This window comes from Numenius arquata, chromosome 18 (assembly GCF_964106895.1).
Source record: "Numenius arquata chromosome 18, bNumArq3.hap1.1, whole genome shotgun sequence".
Taxonomy (NCBI): Eukaryota; Metazoa; Chordata; class Aves; order Charadriiformes; family Scolopacidae; genus Numenius; species Numenius arquata.
The window spans coordinates 200,115-220,899 of record NC_133593.1 but is presented as its reverse complement, the minus strand read 5'-3'; the positions used below and the strand labels follow the sequence as shown (position 1 = coordinate 220,899).

Below are 20,785 nucleotides of genomic sequence, written 5' to 3'. Positions count from 1 at the left end.
GCCCTGCAACCCCATGCCCTCTCCATGCCCGAACTACAGTGGGATGCTGAGCAGGGCAGTGCTTCTCCCTTTTCTGATTTATGGTCTTTGGGCAGGTGAGGAATTAATCTCTTAGTTGCATTACGTGGCATAATTAAAAGGACAAATCTCTGCTTTGCTGCAGAGGACTGTTCAGCTCTTGCCAGCCTGGTGGGTCCTCCCTGTGCAAGGCCAGGCAGCTGGCAGATGTACTATTTTTAGGGTCCCTGGAGCTTTGGTATTTTTCAGAGACATTTTAGCTCTGGGTTTCCTCCTCCTGCCTTGCAGGGGGAGAACAGCACTGTATTTTATTTGAATACCAGAAAGTGCAGAGGTCAGACCCCAGCATTCCATCGATTTTGTATTGAAACCCTTGCTTACCAGCCTCAGAGTGACGGGTGCTGCCCCCGACAGCACCAAGTCTCGGCTGATGGCCAGGCACTGAGTGCTTTGCTGTAATGAAATGGGGCTTTGCTGCCAGTCCAGGCTAAATTGTGGGCTATAGTCAGGAGCTGGAGACTGCTCAGTGCCAGATACACCTCGATTCACAGACTTCAGTCTTTTACAATCCTTTTTCCAGATATCCTTTTTTCTTCTCTAAACAGTGCAAAATAATCCGTGTCCTTCTACCCCGACCAGGTATTGAGCAGAGTATTGAACAAGAGGAAGGATTGAACAGGTCATCTGCTGACCTGCGGATACGGAAAACTCAGGTGAGTCTCTGCCCTGTGGCACTGGGAAGGGGAGGCAGTTGGGGGATCCCATGAGGTGATGGGAGAGGAGAGCTGTGCTTGGCTTTAGAGCAATCAAGTTCTGGTATGCAAATATTGAGCAAAGTAATGCAGCACGTTTCCAAATGGATCAGCAAAAAGCCAGCCTGAAAGACCCGTGACTTAAGTATGTGCAGTGGGAGCTGTGGAGGGGAGGGCAGCGAGCATCAGCTTTGTCCTTGTGTGCAAGTCTGGGCGTCTGCTTGGACGAACAGGCAGGTGGATTTCTTCACATCCACGTTAAGCATCTCACTAAAGGTTACTTTGACTGGAGTAAAAATACCCTCTGAAGTGCCAGCTTTGGGGGAGAACGTTTGCTTGCGTTGTGTTCAGAAACCCGAAGGCTCTGTGTTTCTGTAGTGCCTGGAAGCATGCTTGAAGAGCTCATAGGTGAGACCAAGGCTTACTGATGCAGCTGGGTAACTCACCTAAAATTTCACTTAATCTAAGAAGATGGATGGTCTTTCAGAGAGTACTGTGCAGGCCTGCAGCCTGCTGGAAATGTTCCTATCTGTTGGGGCTGTGGTTGCCCCTCCACCAGGCATCGATGTGACTTCACAGTTCAGGAAACATTAGACTTTTGAAGGCTGACACAACTCTTCCTCATGTTCCCATGAAACCACCAGTAACTAGCACCTTCTTTTGATGGGCTTAGCCAGGGATAAAGGTAGAGATGGTGTGTGCCTCCCTCTCCTCTGCCTGCGTGGTCCTGAGGCTGTGTTATGCTCAGTTGTGATGAACAGTCTTGCTGCTCATGCTTCAATCTGCAGCCAAGGCCAGGTGGAGCGTGTTTGCTCTATGAGATAGGAGTTGAGGAACATCGGGCTTGTCCTTGGGTCCAACAGCATGTGCTAGAAACTGGAAGTCATGGACCCTGCTTTGAGCCAGAGGTTGGGCTGCATGACCTCCTGAAGTTCCTTCCAGCCTGAATTATCCTACAATTCTGAGTAACTTCCCTCCCACTGATCCAAAGTCAAGAAATAGCTTAGAACTACTTGGTGAAAGAAATGTTGGAGTGTCTTGTAGAGAGGCTTTTCTCTCTCGGGAGCAGCTGATTGCAGTGGGAAGGTCTGATTGCTGCAGATGTCCCTGCTGGGCACTGCGCAGGTCCTGGCCTGAGGCAGCTGGAAAGCGAGGACTGGTCACAAACATCTCTCTGATGTCTGTGGTGAGGTGCTATTGGGAAGACTTTGAGCCCACCAACAGAGAGAGCACTGTCAATGGGGCCATGGCAAGGCCAACAGTGTGGCAGAATGTGCCAAAAGAAAAATTTCCTTGGGGAAGCAGTGGGCAGGCATGACCTGGGAGGGCAATGCAGAGCACCTGAGGAGTGCCAAGGCAAAGGACATTGAGGGGAAGCTGGGGACAGGGGAGATGACCGAGCTTCGTACACTGCTCACACAGCCTGCAGAATCTTCACAGGTCTCAGGTTAACTCAGAAGCATTTGACCATTGATGATCTGAGGTCTGGTAAGACAAGGTTCCCCATGGTCTCCAGCTGCTTTTGAAACCAGGGCTTGAATTCTTAAATAATGTGTACTTTGTGAAAATAGGACACGCTTTTACTGATTTTCTGACGTCAGAGCTATGCAATTGTCTTGGACATCCCAGGATTGCAGAGCATGTGGGGATGGAGGCAGGAGAGACAAGACTGTAGCTCTAGTGGCCTCTGTTGGATCAGCCAGTGGTGTAAGTTTGTCTGGATCAGGTGTAAGCACGGTGGCCCCTTGGCCCCAGCACACGTGCAAGACTGTGCTGACCAGAGCTGCCACACTCTGCTTGCACCATGCACAGGAGTGTAGGTGGCACCTGACACTGCACCCATAATCAGGTCATTAACTCCAGGTTTTAGAGGAAAGTGGATCCAAAAGAGTTAATTAGTGCTGGATTGGCACCTTGTATTGTGTGACTGTGACACTTTTCATTAAGTCCATCCATTGTCAGCTGTGGCCTGAGCTCTAAAAGCTGAACTAGTTTAGCTTGATGAAATAGATGATAGAGGAGATTATTCATCTCCAGAAAAAGTGTACAAAGCAAACAAGTGGTATAACTTGGCCATACAACTCAGTAATGGGCTGAAAATGTGGGTTAATTCTTGTGGGGAAGTGATTGTGAAAGACCATGATGTTTTACAGCTTCAGATCCTCCATGTCGTTGTCACAGCTTCTTAAAATCAGCCCCCTCTGGGCTGAAGCTTTGTCTTTTGCCCCGCCATGCAGGGTTGCTGTGTAGTTTTTACCGTGGGTTGGCTGACCTTCTAGTGATCCTTTGGTGATAGAGCACCTGACGAGATGCAGTCATTGCTCCGGCAGTGGAATCTGCCTCTGCATCAGGAGCTCCAGTGCCTTGTCCTTGCTGGTCGTACTGGAGGATGTGGATGAAAACAAGGCATCCTGGAGCAGTGAAGCAAGGCGTTTTTCTGTCCTGAAGATTGTGTTTTAGCAAACCATTAAACTGATAAAGGCAATGGGAGCTGCCAGCATTGCTTTTTAATGCCCAAGGGTGGGGAGCCAGGCATGGATCTGCTGCTCTCGCAGGGGGTTATGCACAAATAAAGCTCAGTAAAAATTCTACTTTCTCTAAGCACTCCACAGTGACGACAGAGGGGTTTTGGCATTTATAGTTTATCTCCTTTTCAGTCTGGGAAGCCACTCATGTAGTCAGCTCTCCCATGCGGCAGTCGGTGCCAAATCAATACAGCGGTGACGTTAACTGATCACCTCTGCAGAGGCAGCTTCCAGCTCAGAGCCCAGCGTCCTCCCAGCCCTGCACAAGCAAGAGAAAGGCTTCAGGGTTGTCTCTAGAGCAAGTGGGAAGGAGAATTGCTGGGGTTCAGCAAAGACAAAGCAAAGGATGGTGCAACAGCACACAGCAGAGCCGCGAGTCCCTGTGGACACCAGCTCTCCTGTCCCTCCCAGAGGGATCCTGGCACGGGCAAAGCTCTGCTCTAGCTGGGCAGTGTCAGGGGAAGTCAGCAGATCTCTTCCCAGAAAAAACCTCTGCCTTTCCCACTGCAGAGACACTGCTGTGTGCTGACAGCAGTGTTGTGAAACCCCCCACCAGGCCTTCCGCCCTGCTGTGCTCTGCACTGTGCCCTTCAGGAGCTGTCTGCCATCTCAAATGCAGATGTGGGGTAGCAGTGGCAGGGAGGGGGCAGTTGAAGGTGACTGTCCCTGGTGTCGGCTGTGGTGTGCCCATGTTTCCCAGGCAAAAGCATTACTTCTGCAGTGTCCGAGGAGACTAGAGGAGGCCACAAATTGTTGTTGTGAAGCCCCGGGCCAGGGTTTAGATTTGCTCCATGTTGAAGCTCTGTGGTTCAGACATCATCCTGGCATATGGGAGAGTGGGATGCAGGGCTCTGCTCCACCACAGAGTCATGGAATGATTTGGATTGTAAGTGACCTTCAAATATCATCTAGTCCAAACCCCCTGCCTGATCTCCCACCAGATCAGGTTGCTCAAAGCCCCGTCCAGTCTGGCCTTGAACCCCTCCAGGGATGGGGCAGCCACAGCTTCTCTGGGCAACCTGGGCCAGGGTCTCACCACCCTCAGGGTACAACATTTCTTCCTGATGTCCAACCTAAGCCCACCCTCGTTCAGTTTAAAACCGCTGCCCCTTGTCCTGTCACTGCAGGCCCTGGTCGAAAGTCTCCATCTTTCTTATAAGCCGTCTTTATACAGCTGCTGTAAGGTATTCCCAGAGCTGCCTCTTCTTCAGGTAGCACAACCCCAACTCACTCAGCTGTGGCCCACTCAATCAAGGAAGTGGCAGATTTTGTTATAATTTAGCCATTTCCTAGCATTTCTCTAGGGTCTCCTAGTAACCAGGGGAGAGGAGCTCCTCTGAGCGGCAGCTTCAGGCGTTGGGAGACTGAAATGGGCGATGTAGCACACTGCTCCGCTTCAGGGCTTTGATGTCGGACCTGGCTGGTCTCCAGCTCTGGGCTCCTGCAGCCCTGCGTCCTCCCAGGGGTGCCAGCCCCGTGCTGGGACCCCGTGCCCAGCGGTGCATGTGCCCAGCATGCACACTTGTGTGTGCAGGACAGGAGGGTAGCTGGCACAGGGGCACAGAGCAGTGTTGTCCCCGGGTTGCATTATTGGCTTTGCTTGTCACCGTGCACTGCGGGTAAAAGGAGCTGACAGCTCTGGCAGCGCTGGCAAGCAGCGCTGTCGGGGTGTGTGTGCGTGATGGGTGAGCTGTACCGATGCAACTGTTGTAGCTGTCACCCAAGGAAGTGTGGGGTGAGCTTGAGTTAAGGCGGTTTTCTGGCAGGAACATACCATTAGTGTGAAAAAGTCCCTGGCCCTTGTTTGTGTTGGTTTTGCCCCAGTACCCAGTGCACTGTGATGCGATTTTGAATTTTTGGTGCCATGGGACAGAACCTCAGCACAGGCACCACATTGCAATGGAGCTACCCTATGGTATTGGCTGTGTTTGTAGCATGGATGTCCCCCTTGGACTCCCGGCCATCCAGTGCCAGCTGCATCAAGTTGCTGATGGCTTTGTCCAGCTGCGTTCTCAGTATCTAAAAGGACGGAGATGCCATGGGCATAGGTCCATGGGTCATCTGGGCCCTGATCCAGTGTCTGACTGCCCTTATGATGACTTTTTCCCCCTTAATATTTAACTGGAATCCCCTGTGTCCCAACTTGTTCTGTTGCCTCTTGTCCTGCCCCTGTGCACCACCAAGAAGAGTGTAGCTTCAGCTTCTCTCTATTCTTCCACTGGGTTGTTGTAGGCAGCAAAAAAAATCCCTCTGAGCTTTGTCACCTTCAGCTGGTCAAACCCTGCCTGTCCTCATTTGTCTTGTGCTCTAGCCCAGACTACCTTGGAGGCCTCAGCTGGCTTCACTCCCATGCAGTGTGATTTGGGGAACCCCAAGCAGAACGCAGCACTTTAGTTGTGGTTTCACAAGCACTAGGTGGAAGTGAATAATCCCTGTCCTCGCCCTGCTGGCTGTCCTTCTGCTCACCCAACCCACGATGAGTTTTACCTTCACTGCTGACTCCTGTACAACCTGATGTCCATGAGGACTCTGTGAGCTATAGGTGCCTTCTGGCCAGCTGGCCCCCAGGTCATCTTGCAATGTGCATCCTGTTCCAACACAGAATGCTGCATTTGCCTTTGAGCTTCACGGGGTCCCTGTCAGACCCCTTCTCCAGACTGTTGAGGTCCCTCTGAATAGCAGCTCTGTCGTCTATCGCTCTCCCCAGTTTGGTTTCCTCTGCAAACGTGCTGAAAATGCACTCTACTCTGCCATCCCAAGCTACTGGTGAAGATGTTTAATGGTATTTTCAGTCCCAGCATTGCTCACTGAGGGGTTACCGTTAAGAACTGGCCACCAGTTGGGCTTTGTATTGCTGATCACAACCTGTCAGTCCAGACAATATTCCACCAACCTTATCCAACCTATCAAAATGACTAATGGATATTGTGGGAGTGTGTGTCAAAGGCCTTAAACTCAGGGTGTGTATGGTCCCTGCTCTCTTTTTATCTGCGCAGCTGATCATCTCATTGGAGAAGGCCATCAGGATAGCACAGCATGATTTGTGCCTCGTAAATCCACACTGGCTGTTTCTAATTACCTTCTTGCCCTTCTGGGAGGATTTACTCAATGACCTCCCCAGTGACTGAGGGGAGGCTGAGGGGTTCCCCAGATCCTCCTCTCAGGTGTGTGATGTTTTCCTTTTTTTGCCAGTCCTCTGGAACCACCCATGATCACCGCCATCTTTGGAAGATGATGGAGATGCACTTTGCAGTGACATTGGCCAGGTCCATCAGCATGCTCAGATGCACCTCGCCTGGTCCCACGGACCTGCGAATTTCCGGTTGACTTAAGCACACCCAAAATCTGCATCCCTTTCCATGGGTAGTGTTTCATGCCGTTGGCCTCTGCTCAGAGGAGGGAGGCCAAGGACAGTGATCACCAAGACAGAAGAAGAAATGGAAACTTTTGCCGTGTCTCTGGTCACTAGAGCTCCGGTCCCACTGAGCAGTGGGACCACAGCTTCCTTAGCCTTCCCAAAGCTCTTTGCTACTTAGAGCAGCCCATCCTGCTGCCCTGCACACCCCTCACACCAATCCAGTTGAGCTCTGGCTCTCCCAGCTCCTCCCTGGGTGCTTGGGCAACGTGTCTGTGTTCCCCCAGAGCCCAACCCCACTCCCACCTCCCTTCCTACATTTGCGTGTGGGATTTGGGATGAGTTGAACTGGACAGCTGATTTAGATATGCCTGGTACTTTAAGTGTGGTCCTTGTGTAAGTATTTCTGTAACAAGGGCTTCACTAGTTTGTGTGGACTTTACTGTGAGCAAATCACTGAGTAAAAGGAGGAATGAGGAGCTGATTCCTCCCTTGATAACATGTTGTAAATTAGGAATAGCTGAGCATTAAGATTATGGACTTTTATTCTGGAGCCTCATCAGACCTGGAGCTTTCACAGGAATGGCTTTGTATTATCCCGGGCCAGCTGGCTGGGCTGTGTTGGAGCCAACAAGGTAGGGAGGCTCGAGTGAGCACATCAAGCTTGGCTGGTCCTCTGGCGAGGTCCTGGGGCAGCTGATGGTGCTGGCCTCTTCCGCGGGTGCACAAGTCCAGAGAAGATGGAGATTCCCTTTTTACATGGAGTCACATGGAAAAGACGAGGGGTAGTGGGTAAAAATTACTCCTTGGAAGATTCCGATTGGACACTAGAGAAAATTTTTCCCAATGAGAACTATCAGCCGTTAGAATAATCTCCCCAGGGAAAGAGTGGATTCCCCAACATTGGACACTTCTAAGATTCAACTGGACAGGGTGCTGCGCCATATTGTGTAGACCATGCTTTTGCCAAGATGGGTTGGACCAGATGATCCTTGAGGTCCCTTCCAGCCTGGGATTCTGTGATTCTATGATTCTGTGATTCCAAGAGCTCACAGCGAACTGGTCCAAGGGGCAGCCTGGCTCCCATGCTGCTTCTGCAGCAAGGAAAAGTTGTTTTCATGTTCTAAATTCATTACATTAAACCCACTTTGTTTGTCCCCATTTCACAGCAGCTGTTTGAATAAAACAGCCTGCCTTGGTCAGCTTACCAGCAGCAGAAAGATACAGGGGCTTTGGGGTCACAGCTCCCAAGGGCATCCCCAGCCCAGAAACACGGCCAGTGATGCAGGTTCCCATGCGTCTCGACATTATTTTCTGTGTTTCTATAAGTGTCAAAATCTGAGTTCATAACAGCTACTATTTACATTCTTCCAAATGTCAGTACTTTTGGTCCTTGTAATATTCATAATAGCTTTTGCTCTAGTTGCTTTTGCTCTTGTTTTATCATGCCTGTGCAGTGGAAATACTCACCTCGCTTGGACTAGTTCAAACACTAAAACAAATGCAGCTGGTGAGATCTCTGCTCCCCCTGTAACCCCAACAGGCTCAGGAGGAAGGCTGGCATCACCCTCCAGGGTCCCTTGTGGGATGAGCCCTTCATAAATATCTTTCTCTTAATTAAAAGTATTGAAGGCCAAGGTCCCAGTTTTCAGTGTACACTTTGTGGGGGTGTCAAAGCCCACTGTGGGAACCCAGAGCTCTATTAGCTCTTTGGAAATCCAGCTTGGTAGTTCTGCAAATTGGGCTGCTTTCCCCGTGTTTGGGGAGTAAAGAGTCGCTGGCCCTGGGTGAAACAACCCCATTTCCTAACTTTAGTTAATATTTTCTGTTTAATGAGTTTCTTTGAAATACAAGGTACATTTTATGTGCTTTTTGTTTACTCTGAACATTCAGGTAGTTTTATTTAATGTCTGAAAGCCATTTAGAAAGCTTTTTCCAGCCCATTTTGCATGAAACTCCATTTTCCTTCAAAAATCAAATGCATTTTGTAGACATGTGGGATGCTCGTGGGAACATAAAATAACAATCTGACAAAATAAACACTAAGTTAAGTAACTTCTTAAGTAAAAGAGGTGTGGTGTGGTACACTGATTAGCAGAAAGTGGTGTCATTCAACACCCAGGCTATATTTGGCTGCAGATCAACATATGCTGATACTTTTCAGCTGAATGAGAATGAACTGGATTTTAGGAAAACAATTTTGAAAAGGCAGAAGAAGAGTGGTTGGATGGCACATCACATCTTTGCTGGATTTCAAGCCATGATGCTCAGGAGCTCTTTTGACCTTGCTTTGGGCCGGGCACCTCTTGAGCAGAGGCTGCCTGCTGAAGCTGCCAGGGGGCTTTCATGTGACAAGGAATAAGATGAGCTGCGTCTGAGGCTCTACCATAAATACCAAGCTGCTGTTTGATTAGAATAGCTGCAAAGCAAATGTAAGTATATCTTCAAGACATCTCCAGTACCGTCTCATGGAGTGTGTTGGCTGAGGCTGCTCGGGGTGTACCAACACCTGGTAGGAGTGTCTGAGCACCAGTGTGCACCAGGCACGGCTCATCCTTCAGAGATACTGCGTTGCACAGGTCCCCCCCTACATAGAGGCTTTGAGAGCTGTTCCAGCCCAGCAGGGATGGGTACAGCCCTTCGATTCAGCTCTCTGTGAGCTGTACAGCTCTAAGGGTGAGCTCCAGCTGTGCTGGTGGCCCTGAAAGTGTCAGGGGGGCACACTCATCAGGAGTTTCTTCATTGTGCCAGTCTCTCCGTATCTTCTTTCTGGTCCTGAGTATCCTCTTTTCCTATCCCTTTTCCATCACCTTTCCTTGATTTCTCCATATCTCCTGCTGGTCCCCACTCCCTGGGTTGGGCTGCATGAGCAGTCCGTAGGGTGAGGTTGGGTAACACATCCTTTTCCCCCTGCAGCAGTACTGTCGGCTGGTCCCACCTTGCAGAGAGTGATGCTAAATGCCTGGGACGAGTGTGAGAGATGTGGCCCATCAGTCACATGCTGTTGCTTCTGCTGCACGGTTGAAGAAATGCACAACTGTTTCTTGCTTGACACAGTATCAGATTTGGCTTCTCTTGAGACTTGTGCACCAGATTTGCCTTCTCTGGAAAGGGAGGCTTTCAATCCAGAGCAGAGGGACTGGGGGAGACTGGTGGGTGACAAATGGGACATGAGCCAGCAATGTACGCTTGCAGCCCAGAAAGCCAAGCATCTCCTGCGCTCCATCCCCAGCAGCGTGGCCAGCAGGACAACAGAGGGGATGCTCCCCCTCTGCTCCGCTCTCCTCACACCCCCTGGAGCACTGCCTCCAGCTCCGGCATCCCCACCACAAGGCAGACATGGACCTGGTAGAGCCGCTCCACAGGAGGCCACCAACATGGTCCGAGGGCTGGGACACCTCTGCTGCGGACAAAGGCTGAGAGAGTTGGAGTTGTGCAGCCGGGAGAAGAGACGGCTCTGGAGAGACCTTCCTGCGGCCGCTCAGTTCTTAAAGGGGCTTATAGGAAAGAGGGAGAGAGACTTTTGACCAGGGCCTGCAGTGACAGGACAAGGGGCAGCGGTTTTAAACTGAACGAGGGTGGGCTTAGGTTGGACATCAGGAAGAAATGTTGTACCCTGAGGGTGGTGAGAGCCTGGCCCAGGTTGTCCAGAGAAGCTGTGGCTGCCCCATCCCTGGAGGGGTTCAAGGCCAGGTTCGACAGGGCTTTGAGCAACCTGGTCTGGTGGGTGGTGTCCCTGCCCAGGGCAGGGGGTTGGACTGTATGGTCTCTGATGGTACCTTCCAATCCAAACTATTCTGTCAGTCCATTATTCTGTGATAAGAGAATAGATCCTCAAGATCCTCAAGAAGCTGCTGCTTTGCTGCAAGAGAACAACCTGACCCTTGTCTGTACCCCGTGTGAGCTCAGAGCTGCAGGGGCTGAGCTCTGCTGTCTGTGCGCTCATGGGTCTAAGGAGCTGCAATGGCCCCTTGGGTTGGTCACCCTCACCACCTTCCCCAGCTCCAGGAAGGGTCCACAGCCCATTTCATAGAATCATAGAATCATCCAGGTTGGAAGAGACCCTTGGGATCATCGAGTCCAACCATCTACCCTACACTACAAAGTTCTCCCCTATATCATATCCCCCAACACCACATCTAAATGTCTCTTAAACACATCCAGGGATGGTGACTCAACCACCTCCCTGGGTAGCCTGTTCCAATGCCCGACCACTCTTTCTGTGAAAAATTCTTTCCTAATGTTCAGTCTAAACCTACCCTGCTGGAGCTTGAAGCCATTCCCTCTCGTTCTGTCATTAGTTACCTGTGCGAAGAGACCAGCACCAACCTCTCTACAGTGTCCTTTCAAGTAGTTGTAGAGAGTGATGAGGTCTCCCCTCAGCCTCCTCTTCCTCATACTAAACAGTCCTAGCTCCTTCAACCGCTCTTCATAGGATTTGTTTTCCAGGCCCTTCACCAGCTTCGTTGCCCTCCTCTGCACCCGCTCCAGCACCTCGATATCTCTCTTGGATTGAGGTGCCCAAAACTGGACACAATACTCCAGGTGTGGTCTCACCAGTGCTGAGTACAGGGGCACAATCGCCTCCCTACTTCTGCTGGTCACGCTATGTCTAATACAAGCCAGGATGCCATTGGCTTTCTTGGCTTTCACCTGGGCACACTGCCGGCTCATATTCAGCCGCTTGTCAATTAGAACCCCCAGGTCTCTTTCTTTCAGGCAGCTTTCCAGCCCCACTTCCCCAAGCCTGTAGCAATGCACGGGGTTGTTGTGGCCCAAGTGCAGAACCTGGCACTTGCCCTTGTTGAAACTCATACCATTGGTTTTGGCCCAATGATCCAATCTATCTAGGTCTCTCTGTAGAGCTTCCCTATCCTCCTGGGAATCAACACTCCTGCTTAACTTGGTGTCATCTGCGAACTTGCTGATGATACACCCTATGTCCTTGTCGAGATCATCAATAAAGACATTAAACAGAAATGGTCCTAACACTGAGCCCTGAGGCACACCACTTGTGACCGGCCACCAGCTGGATTGAGCACCATTCTTTGGGACCTTCCAGTCAGCCATTGCTTGACCCAGCGGATCGTATGCTCATCCAGGCCGTGTGAAGCCAGTTTTTCCACAAGAATTGTATGGGGGACAGTATCGAATGCTTTTCGAAAGTCCAGGTATACAATATCAACAGCCTTTCCCTCGTCCAATAATCTGGTTATCTTGTCATAGAAGGAGATCAGGTTCGTCTGGCAGGACCTGCCTTCTATAAACCCATGCTGACTAGGCCTGATCCCCTGGTTGCCCATTATGTGGGTTTTGATGGCGCTCAAGATGACCTGCTCCATGACCTTCCCTGGTATCAGGGTTAGACTGACAGGTCTATAGTTTCCTGGATCCTCCTTTTTGCCTTTCTTGTAGATGGGTGTTACATTTGCCACCCTCCAGTCCATTGGGACCTCCCCAGTTAGCCATGACTTCCTGTAAATGCTGGAAAGCAGTTTAGCGAGCACGTCTGCCAACTCTTTCAGCACTCTTGGGTGTAACCCATCCGGTCCCATAGACTTGTGTGCATCCAGACGGCGTAGCAGGTCACTGATCTTTTCCTCTTTAATCATGATGTCCTCATTCTGCTTCCCCTCCCTGTCTCCTAGCTCATGAGGCTGGGTGTCCAGGGAACAGCTAGTTCCACTGCTAAAGACTGACGCGAAGTAGGCGTTGAGCACCTCAGCCTTTTCCTTGTCCTTGGTGACTATGTTTCCCTCTGCATCCAATAAAGGAGGGAGATTTTCCCTAATCCTCCTTTTGTTGTTAATGAATTTCCAGCCACAGTTTCATGTTTTAGGGTGACAGAGCATCACATCCGTCCCGGTTTGAAGTAAAACCGAACCAATTTTCTGTTCTGTAACTTTACATCCTAGCTAGGCCTCCTCTAACTCTCTGAAATTAACGGCATGTTGTGGAGAAAACTGCTCGTTCTCAGAATGATCAGCCCAATGTTTGTGCTCCGTGCCAAGGGATGGTGTGCAGGGAGGCCCTTGCTTATACTTATTGCTGTAACAACCAAGGGCAGCCAATTTCGTTATTTGCCCCCTTAGAGGGTCGGAAACGGAAAAAACGTAGAGGGGTCACATCGGTGGGGAGGAGTGGACAGGAGAGGTGACCCAAACCTGAGCAACTGGGGTATTCCATCCCATCTGCCCCACGCTCAGTATAAAGGCTGAGGGATCAAAGGGTCAGCCCCTTCCTGCGATGGCCGACGTCCAGAGAGGACTCTGTCTGTTCATCTGCCTTTGATCCCGATCCGTGTGTTCCTGACTCCAGAGCTGGAATCCAGTTCCCATTTGTCACTGAGTTCAGTCTGGGACTTCCCCAGTGCCTGCCGGTGACGTGACTGTCATCCTGGGAGCTTGATACGGTTTTGTATATATTGTATCTATTTCATTATTTTCTTCTTTATTTTTATTTTAATATTAATTCTTCATTAAAGTAGTTTAGTTCATTCTAAACTTCTGAATCTCCTTATCTCTTTCTCCTCCTCTCTCCTCTTTTTGGGGGGGAAGAAGGGGGGGGAAGGGCCATCTGTTGGTCCGGTTTTGGTAAATTCGGCTGAAACCACGACAACATCCACGAAGGGTGACCCATGACACCCCCTTGCCAGCCCTTCCTACCTGGTTCAGTGGAGGGGGTGGGAGCACACTGTGGGTAATGGCTGCTGCTGACAGCCATGGAGGGCGAGGAGCTCGGAGTGGTGCGAGGGCAGCCAGCATCGGCAGAGCTGCTGCCCCGGCCCCACTCAGCGGGCACGGCTGCGTCCATGTCCTGCTGCTGGCAGTTCTTCATGTTGTGCAAGGGCCATCGGTTGGAGTGAATCTCACAGTTGCAGGGTGGGTTTTTTTATGCCTTTATAAACAGCCCAGCCACTCCCAAGAACAAGATGAAGGAAATACATCCCTTTTTTAATTGCAAGCAAAACTACCTCCAAACAAAGCCGCCAACAACCCTGAAGAGCAGTCCAAAGGCTTTTATGTTCTGGCAACCTGATCTAGTGGGAGACGTCCCTGCTTACAGTGGGGGTGTTTGGACTGGATGATCTTTGAAGCTCCCCTCCAAACCAGATCATTCTGTGAGTCCTATGAAACTCCTATGAAACTCAATTTCTGGCATATTGGGAAAGGGCTTATTCAAGAGACACAAGCGTTTGGATGGAGTATGCATGTGATGCTCTGTCCTGACCTTCCTGGGACATCTTCAGGGCTGTTTGCTGCACTCAGCCTGGCAGCTAGATCAGGCAGCAAGCCAGGCCCCAGGGTGGGTGCTCATGCAGGGGTGAGCTTCCCCACCTGCAGAGCAGCCAGCACTGGGAGGGTTAGCATGTTCAGGTGTAATTCCAAGGTTTTCTGGTGCATTTCCTAGAAAATGGAAAGCAGCCTAATAAGATGAGGGTGCTCTGTGTGCAGGGGGTGATAGCTCTGCCACACCATCCACCCTGGGCTGGCAGCTCTGCAGGCAGCTGCTCAGTTTGGGGCAAGTTTGGTCCATCCTGCACCTGTGCCAGGACCGGCACATCCCGGCAGCGTGGCAGAGGCAGGCAGGGCTCGACCCGGGCACTGTTGTGGCCTTGATTCTCGGCTGCTTGGGCACAAGCTGTGGTGTGGTGCAAAGAGGGTGCTGCCAGCCATGACCCAGGGGTCTGCCACCACCCTGGGGTGTCCTCTGGAGGCTGAAGGCTGTGCTTGGATCAGGCTTGGGTGGGGAGTGCATCTGGTCCACTTCCCTCAGGGTCATTGTCACCTGCTGCCACCTGCTCCCCTTGTGCTTCATCACACTCCTCAGAGCAGCTTTTGGGCTGGAAATGGTTTTTGGGCTGCTAGAGGTGTGGGGGGTTGCTCAGGGCTGAGCCTTCCTCTGGCTCGGGGGTGGCAGGTCTCTCCCTCAACCCCGCTCTCTCTTCCTCTCCACTCTGCAGCACTCAACACTGTCACGCAAATTCGTGGAGGTGATGTCCGAGTACAACGCCACACAGACCGACTACCGGGAACGCTGCAAGGGCAGGATTCAGAGGCAGCTGGAGATCAGTGAGTAAACCCGGAGCGGGGACACAGCCGGGCTGTGCACACCGTGGAGCCGCATCCTGCACCGGCTCTCGCTGGGTCAGAGCTGCTCCCGCAGCTGTGCAGAGCCCCGTGGAAACCCGGGGGTGCATGGGGGCTGTAGGAGCAACTGGGACACAGCTCCTGCTGGAGGATAGACACGTGGTGGTACCTTGCATTTCAGTGCCAAAACACATCCAGCAAAGTGCAAAACCTCCCTTCATATTTTCTTAAATGCTGTGTAGAAAGTGCAGAGAGCACAGGAAGAGAGATTTCTTCCTTGTTTGCTGCTAATTTTGAATTCAAAGTAGCTAGAGGGAATTCTGGACTCTCATGTGTTGCCTTGGCTTTCCTCTGAGGAGAGGAGAACTAAATATAAAACCAGAGAGGTGAACTCTCGAGATGGGGGCACTCACAGCTCCCAGCCGTTTCCCTTGCTGCAGGAGGAGCACGAGCCTCGATGCATGCCCCACGCAGCTCCCTGGACCCCGGACTGGGATGGCTCTTAGCAGCAGTAGTAGTGTCTTCTGGCTGAAGGCGGACACCAGGTGACAATTCTGAGGCTGTCACCACCATGGCATTAATATCTCCCTGCATCATTCAGAGTCCATCACTTAGGAGAAGTCTGCTCTTACCCATCCACAAAAGCTGCTCTTCTGGTTGTTCTTCTGGGCAATTGGTGATACCTGGTTAGTTTTAGAGAAATATGGTCGTCTCCCAGCAAAGAAGAACCATACCACCACCATAATCAGGGGAATAAGCAAGCAAGGGAGAACATAGGGCACACAGAGTTTAAGAGAGACTGGTTTTTTGCAAGTAATCTAATGTCAGAGAGGCGTCATGGTTTTTCTGTGCTTGAAATTAAAGAGTCTGAAGCCTAGTCCAGGTGTTTTTTTTCTCACAAACAAATGAGTGTTTTTATTCCTTTTCACAACTCAGAGTTGTGAAAGGGAATAAGGTAGGAGATCTGTGAGTCAGGATGGTGTCCATTAAGGTCACCTCTGGGAATGTCCTTCATAGAATCATAGAATCATAGAAAGGTTAGAGTTGGAAGGGACCTTGAAGATCATCTAGTTCCAACCCCTCTGGCATGGGCAAACATCTTTTTTTTTCATAACGCAGAAAGTGAAATGAGAATGAGGGTGGGTTTTGTAAGCTTTTGTGTATGTCCCTATTCCAGATCTCCCTCTGGAGTAAAGAATAAAAACAAAACACAAACACAAAACAAAAAGAAGTAACTCAACAGTGCAACGTAACAAAACAAACAGCATTCCAACAGTTTGGCAAGTGATGACTTCACCTGAGATTGAGTGATTTTTAGGCAGTCTGTAACAAAATGCTGCTTTGCAATAATAGTATGAACTGCACATGAACTGCATCATGAAATGCGTCATGAAATGCGTCATGAAATGCGTCATGAAATGCAGATGCCCGGGAATCTGGGTGCTAGTGGAGTGTGGTGGTTTCTGTGGAGGACTGGAAGGAGACTTGGCTCTGCAAGCCTTTCCTCTGTTAAGATTAGTCTTTATGATGTATAATAATAATAGAAATGTTTCACACTGGCTGAATGGAAAGGTTGAATGACATGAGGCTCAACAAAAGCTTGACGTTTGATGTAAAGCAGGATGGTGAGTGTGTCCCTGCTCCAGCTGACTGACTCATTCGTCAGCTAACATCATTCTGTAGGTGATACTCAGACACAGGGGTGGCTTGTAATGTAAATAGGAATTTAAGATATCCCTATGCCTCCCTTCTAAGAGGGAAGATTTTAAAGGACTTAGCCAGGTCCTTAGCTGTCTGCAGACCTGAAAGAAACCTTCCTCTTGTTTTTTCTACCTCTGGATTTTGGAAGGACTCTGCTGCTCTGCTTAAATTATGGAGATACATTAAATTATACTTGCCTGTGCTCTGTACATTCTGCCAGGTTGTCAGTGCCTGACAGAGCATTGATGGAGCACAAGGAAAAGGCTGCTCAACGCTCACCAAGGTGCAGTGGATAGGTGCAGAGGAGATGTCCGAGTTTGTGATAGTGAGGGACGTGCTTTCCCTTCAGGTGTAGGTGTGGAGCAGATGCAGGATGGCGTCCGAGCTGGGAAGGTGTAAAATCCTGTGTACAGTCCTTTGAAAAAGCTGGGTTCCTCTGTTTGGACATCAGAAAATCTTTTCTGGCAAAAAGGCTTATCAAAAGCAGCAAGCTTATTGAAGTTTTATCAGGAGTGCTTCCTGGGCAGAGGACTCTGCTCCTCCTGCAGTGTCTCAGCCAGCACCTTCAGTCCCTGCTGCTCCAGGGGCTCTTGAACAGGCTCTTTTGAATGGAGCTCATCTGGGATGTGGCAACTGCACAAAGCTCTCAAATCCTCAGCTCTCATTTTCAGCTGATAAATCCAAAGATAGAAAGTGCCGGGAGCTCTGACAGCGAAGCAAGTAAATCACTCTGGTTTTGAAAGTATGAGAGCAGGGACTTCTCAGCTGCTCTGGGGAAGCTCCCCAGCGCCCAGTGAGCTTCTCCCTCTCAACCTCATCTGCCTCTTGCTCTGGAAGTAGGACAGTTGCAGAAGAAATGGTGATGTAGAGTCACTGCCACAGGCTGTAGCCACCTCCTGGGGCTCCCCACAGCCCTCTCAGGATCTGCCCCTTCCCTTTGGGTAGGCATTGCCGTGTCTGTGTATGCCAAAGGTTGTACCTCAGTGATCCTCGCTGTCACCCCTGCTCGTCCAGCACATGCTGAGCCCGGGAGCCTGTCTGACATGGTGAAGTGGGCATCCTCTCCTCTCCCACTGCTTCTGCCCCAGCCTTAATCATTGCCCTCATCCCCCACTTACTTGCTTTGCTCCCAAATGCACCGAGACTGCATATGCCATGGAGGGATCGCAGGATGTGCCATGTCCTGGGGTTGGTGATGGCAGGATAGATGCTTGGTGGCTGTCTTCTGCCAGGACTGTGCCTCCCCCGCATCTGCTGCTGGGAGCTGCACTCCCCAGGCACGAGCCTTGTGCTGCCTGCAGTGGGAGGTGTCGCTCCTTTGTTTTTTTCCTCTCTGTTTTGTCCATTACGAGAAATGACATCTTCAATCTAATTAAGTTTGGCTCCCAGAGAAATTGGATTTGAGGCTTGGAGGAGCTTTCTCTGGTGGGTGTGCAGCTTTGAAGCCGTGGAGGCGCTGCACAGACACTGCTTGTTTTTATGAACAGTTTTGTTATAATGCGAGACCGAGGAGCCAAAAATAAAGCATCTGCCGTCTCCAAAGGCACTGTGAGAATTAAGCAGCCCACACCCCGCTGTGTGAGACCAGCTTAATGGATGTGCAGAAAGACAAGCTGTGGATGCATCCCAAGCTACCCTTGAGCCAGGAGAGTCTGGGGGCTACTCTGGCCCCAGCAGCTCCTCCGGGCAGCCTTGGGTGATCAGGATGGCCTTATTTAGGATTCCTGTGACACTTTCGTCTCAGGAATGACCACAGGATTTATCTGAGCTAAAAATGTGAAAATGCCTGCACAGTGCTGGAAGTTGGCCACTGCAGCTTCTGCGCCCCCGCCAGGCTCGGGCTGAGCAGAAGAGGTCCTGAGGGACCGGGAGGTGGGTGGCAGTTTGTGACGTGCTGGGCAGGCTTTTATAGCTGAAGTCTACTCATCCTGACACCACCGTAGGCAGTGCAAGACCTGCCTGAGCCGGGAGATGGCCAAGTGGGTTGGGTCACTTGTACTCATTGCCTCTATGTGCATGGGTGGATGGGGCAGTGATATCCATCTCTCTATGAGTTGTATGGATTTGTATCTAATGAGAGCTTGAAAGCCAGATCTAGACAGAGGATCCCAGTCTTTGGAAGGTGCCTTGTCACAGAATCACAGAATGATATGGGGTTGGAAGGGACCTCTGGAGATCATCTAGTTCAACCACCCTGCCAAAGCAGGTTCTCCTAGGGCAGGTTGCACAGGAACTTGTCCAGGTAGGTTTTGAACATCTCCAGAGATGGAGACTCCACCTCTCTGGGCAGCCTGTTCCAGCGCTCTGCCACCCTCAAAGTGAAGAAGTTCCTCCTCATGTTTAGGTGGAACTTCTTATGTTCAAGTTTGTTCCTGTTTCCTCTTGTCCTGTCACTGAGCACCACTGAAAACAGACCAGCCCCATCTTCTTGACACCCACCCTTTAAGTATTTATAGGTGTTGATCAGATTCCCCCTCAGTCTTCTCTTCTGACTAAAAAGACCCAAGTCCCTCAGCCTTTCCTCATCAGAGAGATGCTCCAGGCCCCTCATCATCTTTGTAGTCCTCTGCTGTCCCCTCTCCAGCAGTTCCCTGTCCTTCTTGAACTGGGGAGCCCAGAACTGGACACAGTGCTACAGATGCGGCCTCACCAGGGCAGAGTAGAGGGGGAGGATGACCTCCCTTGACCTGCTGGTCACACTCTTCCTGATGCACCCCAGGATGCCATTGGTCTTCTTGGCCACAAGGGCACAGTGCTGGCTCATGGTCATCCTGTTGTCCACCAGGACTCCCAGGCCTTTTTCCTCAGAGCTGCTCTCCAGCAGGTCAGCCCCAACCTGTACTGGTGCAGGGTGTTATTCCTCCCCAGGTGCAGCACCCTACACTTGCCCTTGTTGAATTTCATCAGGTTCCTCTCTGCCCAACTCTCCAGCCTGTCCAGGTCTCACTGGATGGCAGCACAGCCTTCTGGTGTGTCAGCCACCCCTCCCAGTTTTATGTTTGTGTCCCAGTTTGTGTCCCAACAAACTTTCTGAGGGTACATTCCATCCCCTCATCCAGGTCATTGATGAAAACATTGAAGAGAACTAGACCCAGTACTGACCCCTGGGGAACCCCACTTGTTACAGACCTTCAACTAGATTCTGTGCCACTGATCACAACCCTCTGAGCTCTGTCTTTCAGACAGTTTTCAATCCACGTCACTGTCCATTCTTCTAACCCACACTTCCTAAGCTTGCCTATGAGGATGCTGTGGGAGACTGTGCCAAAAGCCTTGCTGAAGTCAAGGTAGACAACACCCACCACCCTCCCCTCATCTATCCATCCAATCATGCCATTGTAGAAGGCTATCAGGTTAGTCAGACATGATTTCCCCCTGGTGAATCCGTGTTGACTACTTCTGATAGCTTTCTTTTCCTCCAGATGCTTTGAGATGACACCCAGAATGAGCTGTTCCATTACCTTTGCAGAGGTGAGGCTGACTGGCCTGTAGTTTCCCGGGTCCTCCTTCTTTGCCCTTCTTGAAGACTGGGATGACATTGGCTTTCCTCCAGTCCTTGGGCACCTCGCCTGTTCTCCAGGACCTTTCAATGATGATGGAGAGCAGCCCAGCAATGACTTCTGCCAACTCCCTCAGCACTTGCGGGTGCATCCCATCAGGACCCATGGACTTGGCGGATATCCAGTTTACTTAACTGTTCCCTAACTTGATCTTCCTCAACCAAGGGGAAGTCTTCTTTCATCCAGACTTTCTCTGTTTCCTCCAAAGTGCGGGAGGCCTGAGGGCTGGCCTGAGCAGTAAAACTGAAGCAAAGAAGGCATTCAGCAACTCTGCCTTCTCTGCATTCTCTGTCACCATGGCACCCGTCTCATTCAACAGCAGGCCCTGTTCATGTCGCTGTGTTCAGCGAGTCCATTTTCTTCCTCTTTATAAGCTTTACTGTACTTTTAAAAGATGTTCTTAAGGTCTGCTCTGTCCATTATTTGGTCTTCTTGCAGTACGCAGCTGGATTTGAAGATGCACTGTTTGCCGAGGAGAAGCGATGAGCTGTGGGATGGGCTCACCGCTGAGCCACTCAGCAGAGTTCCTCCCTCTGCCCGCCATACCACAGTGGGAAGCAGGCTCATTTGAGGCTCCTTGTGTCTGTCGAAGGCAACTTACCTGTCCCCTAAGAGTTACAGCAGTAGAAAGTGCTGCTGGGAGAGCCCAAGGCTGGGAGACTTGGTGGCACTGTCCTGGTGCTCTCCCTCACCATCTGGGCCACCATTCTCTGCATCTCCCTGTTGAGCGTGTAGTCTCGGGGAGGTCTGGGTGCTCCAGTTCCTACACGAACCAGAGCTTGCT

General features: G+C 50.8%; 1 protein-coding gene across 2 annotated transcripts in view; it reads left to right on the top strand.

Moving 5' to 3' along the window:
• The window catches only part of STX1A (syntaxin 1A), a 76,374-nt gene that overhangs the window by 49,502 nt on the left and 6,087 nt on the right, over nt 1-20,785 (top strand). For both annotated transcript variants that reach the window (XM_074160798.1, XM_074160797.1), the window contains exons 4-5: nt 658-731; nt 14,614-14,722. In XM_074160798.1, the coding sequence (XP_074016899.1) occupies nt 658-731; nt 14,614-14,722 (183 nt within the window). The remainder of the gene's footprint in view (nt 1-657; nt 732-14,613; nt 14,723-20,785) is intronic.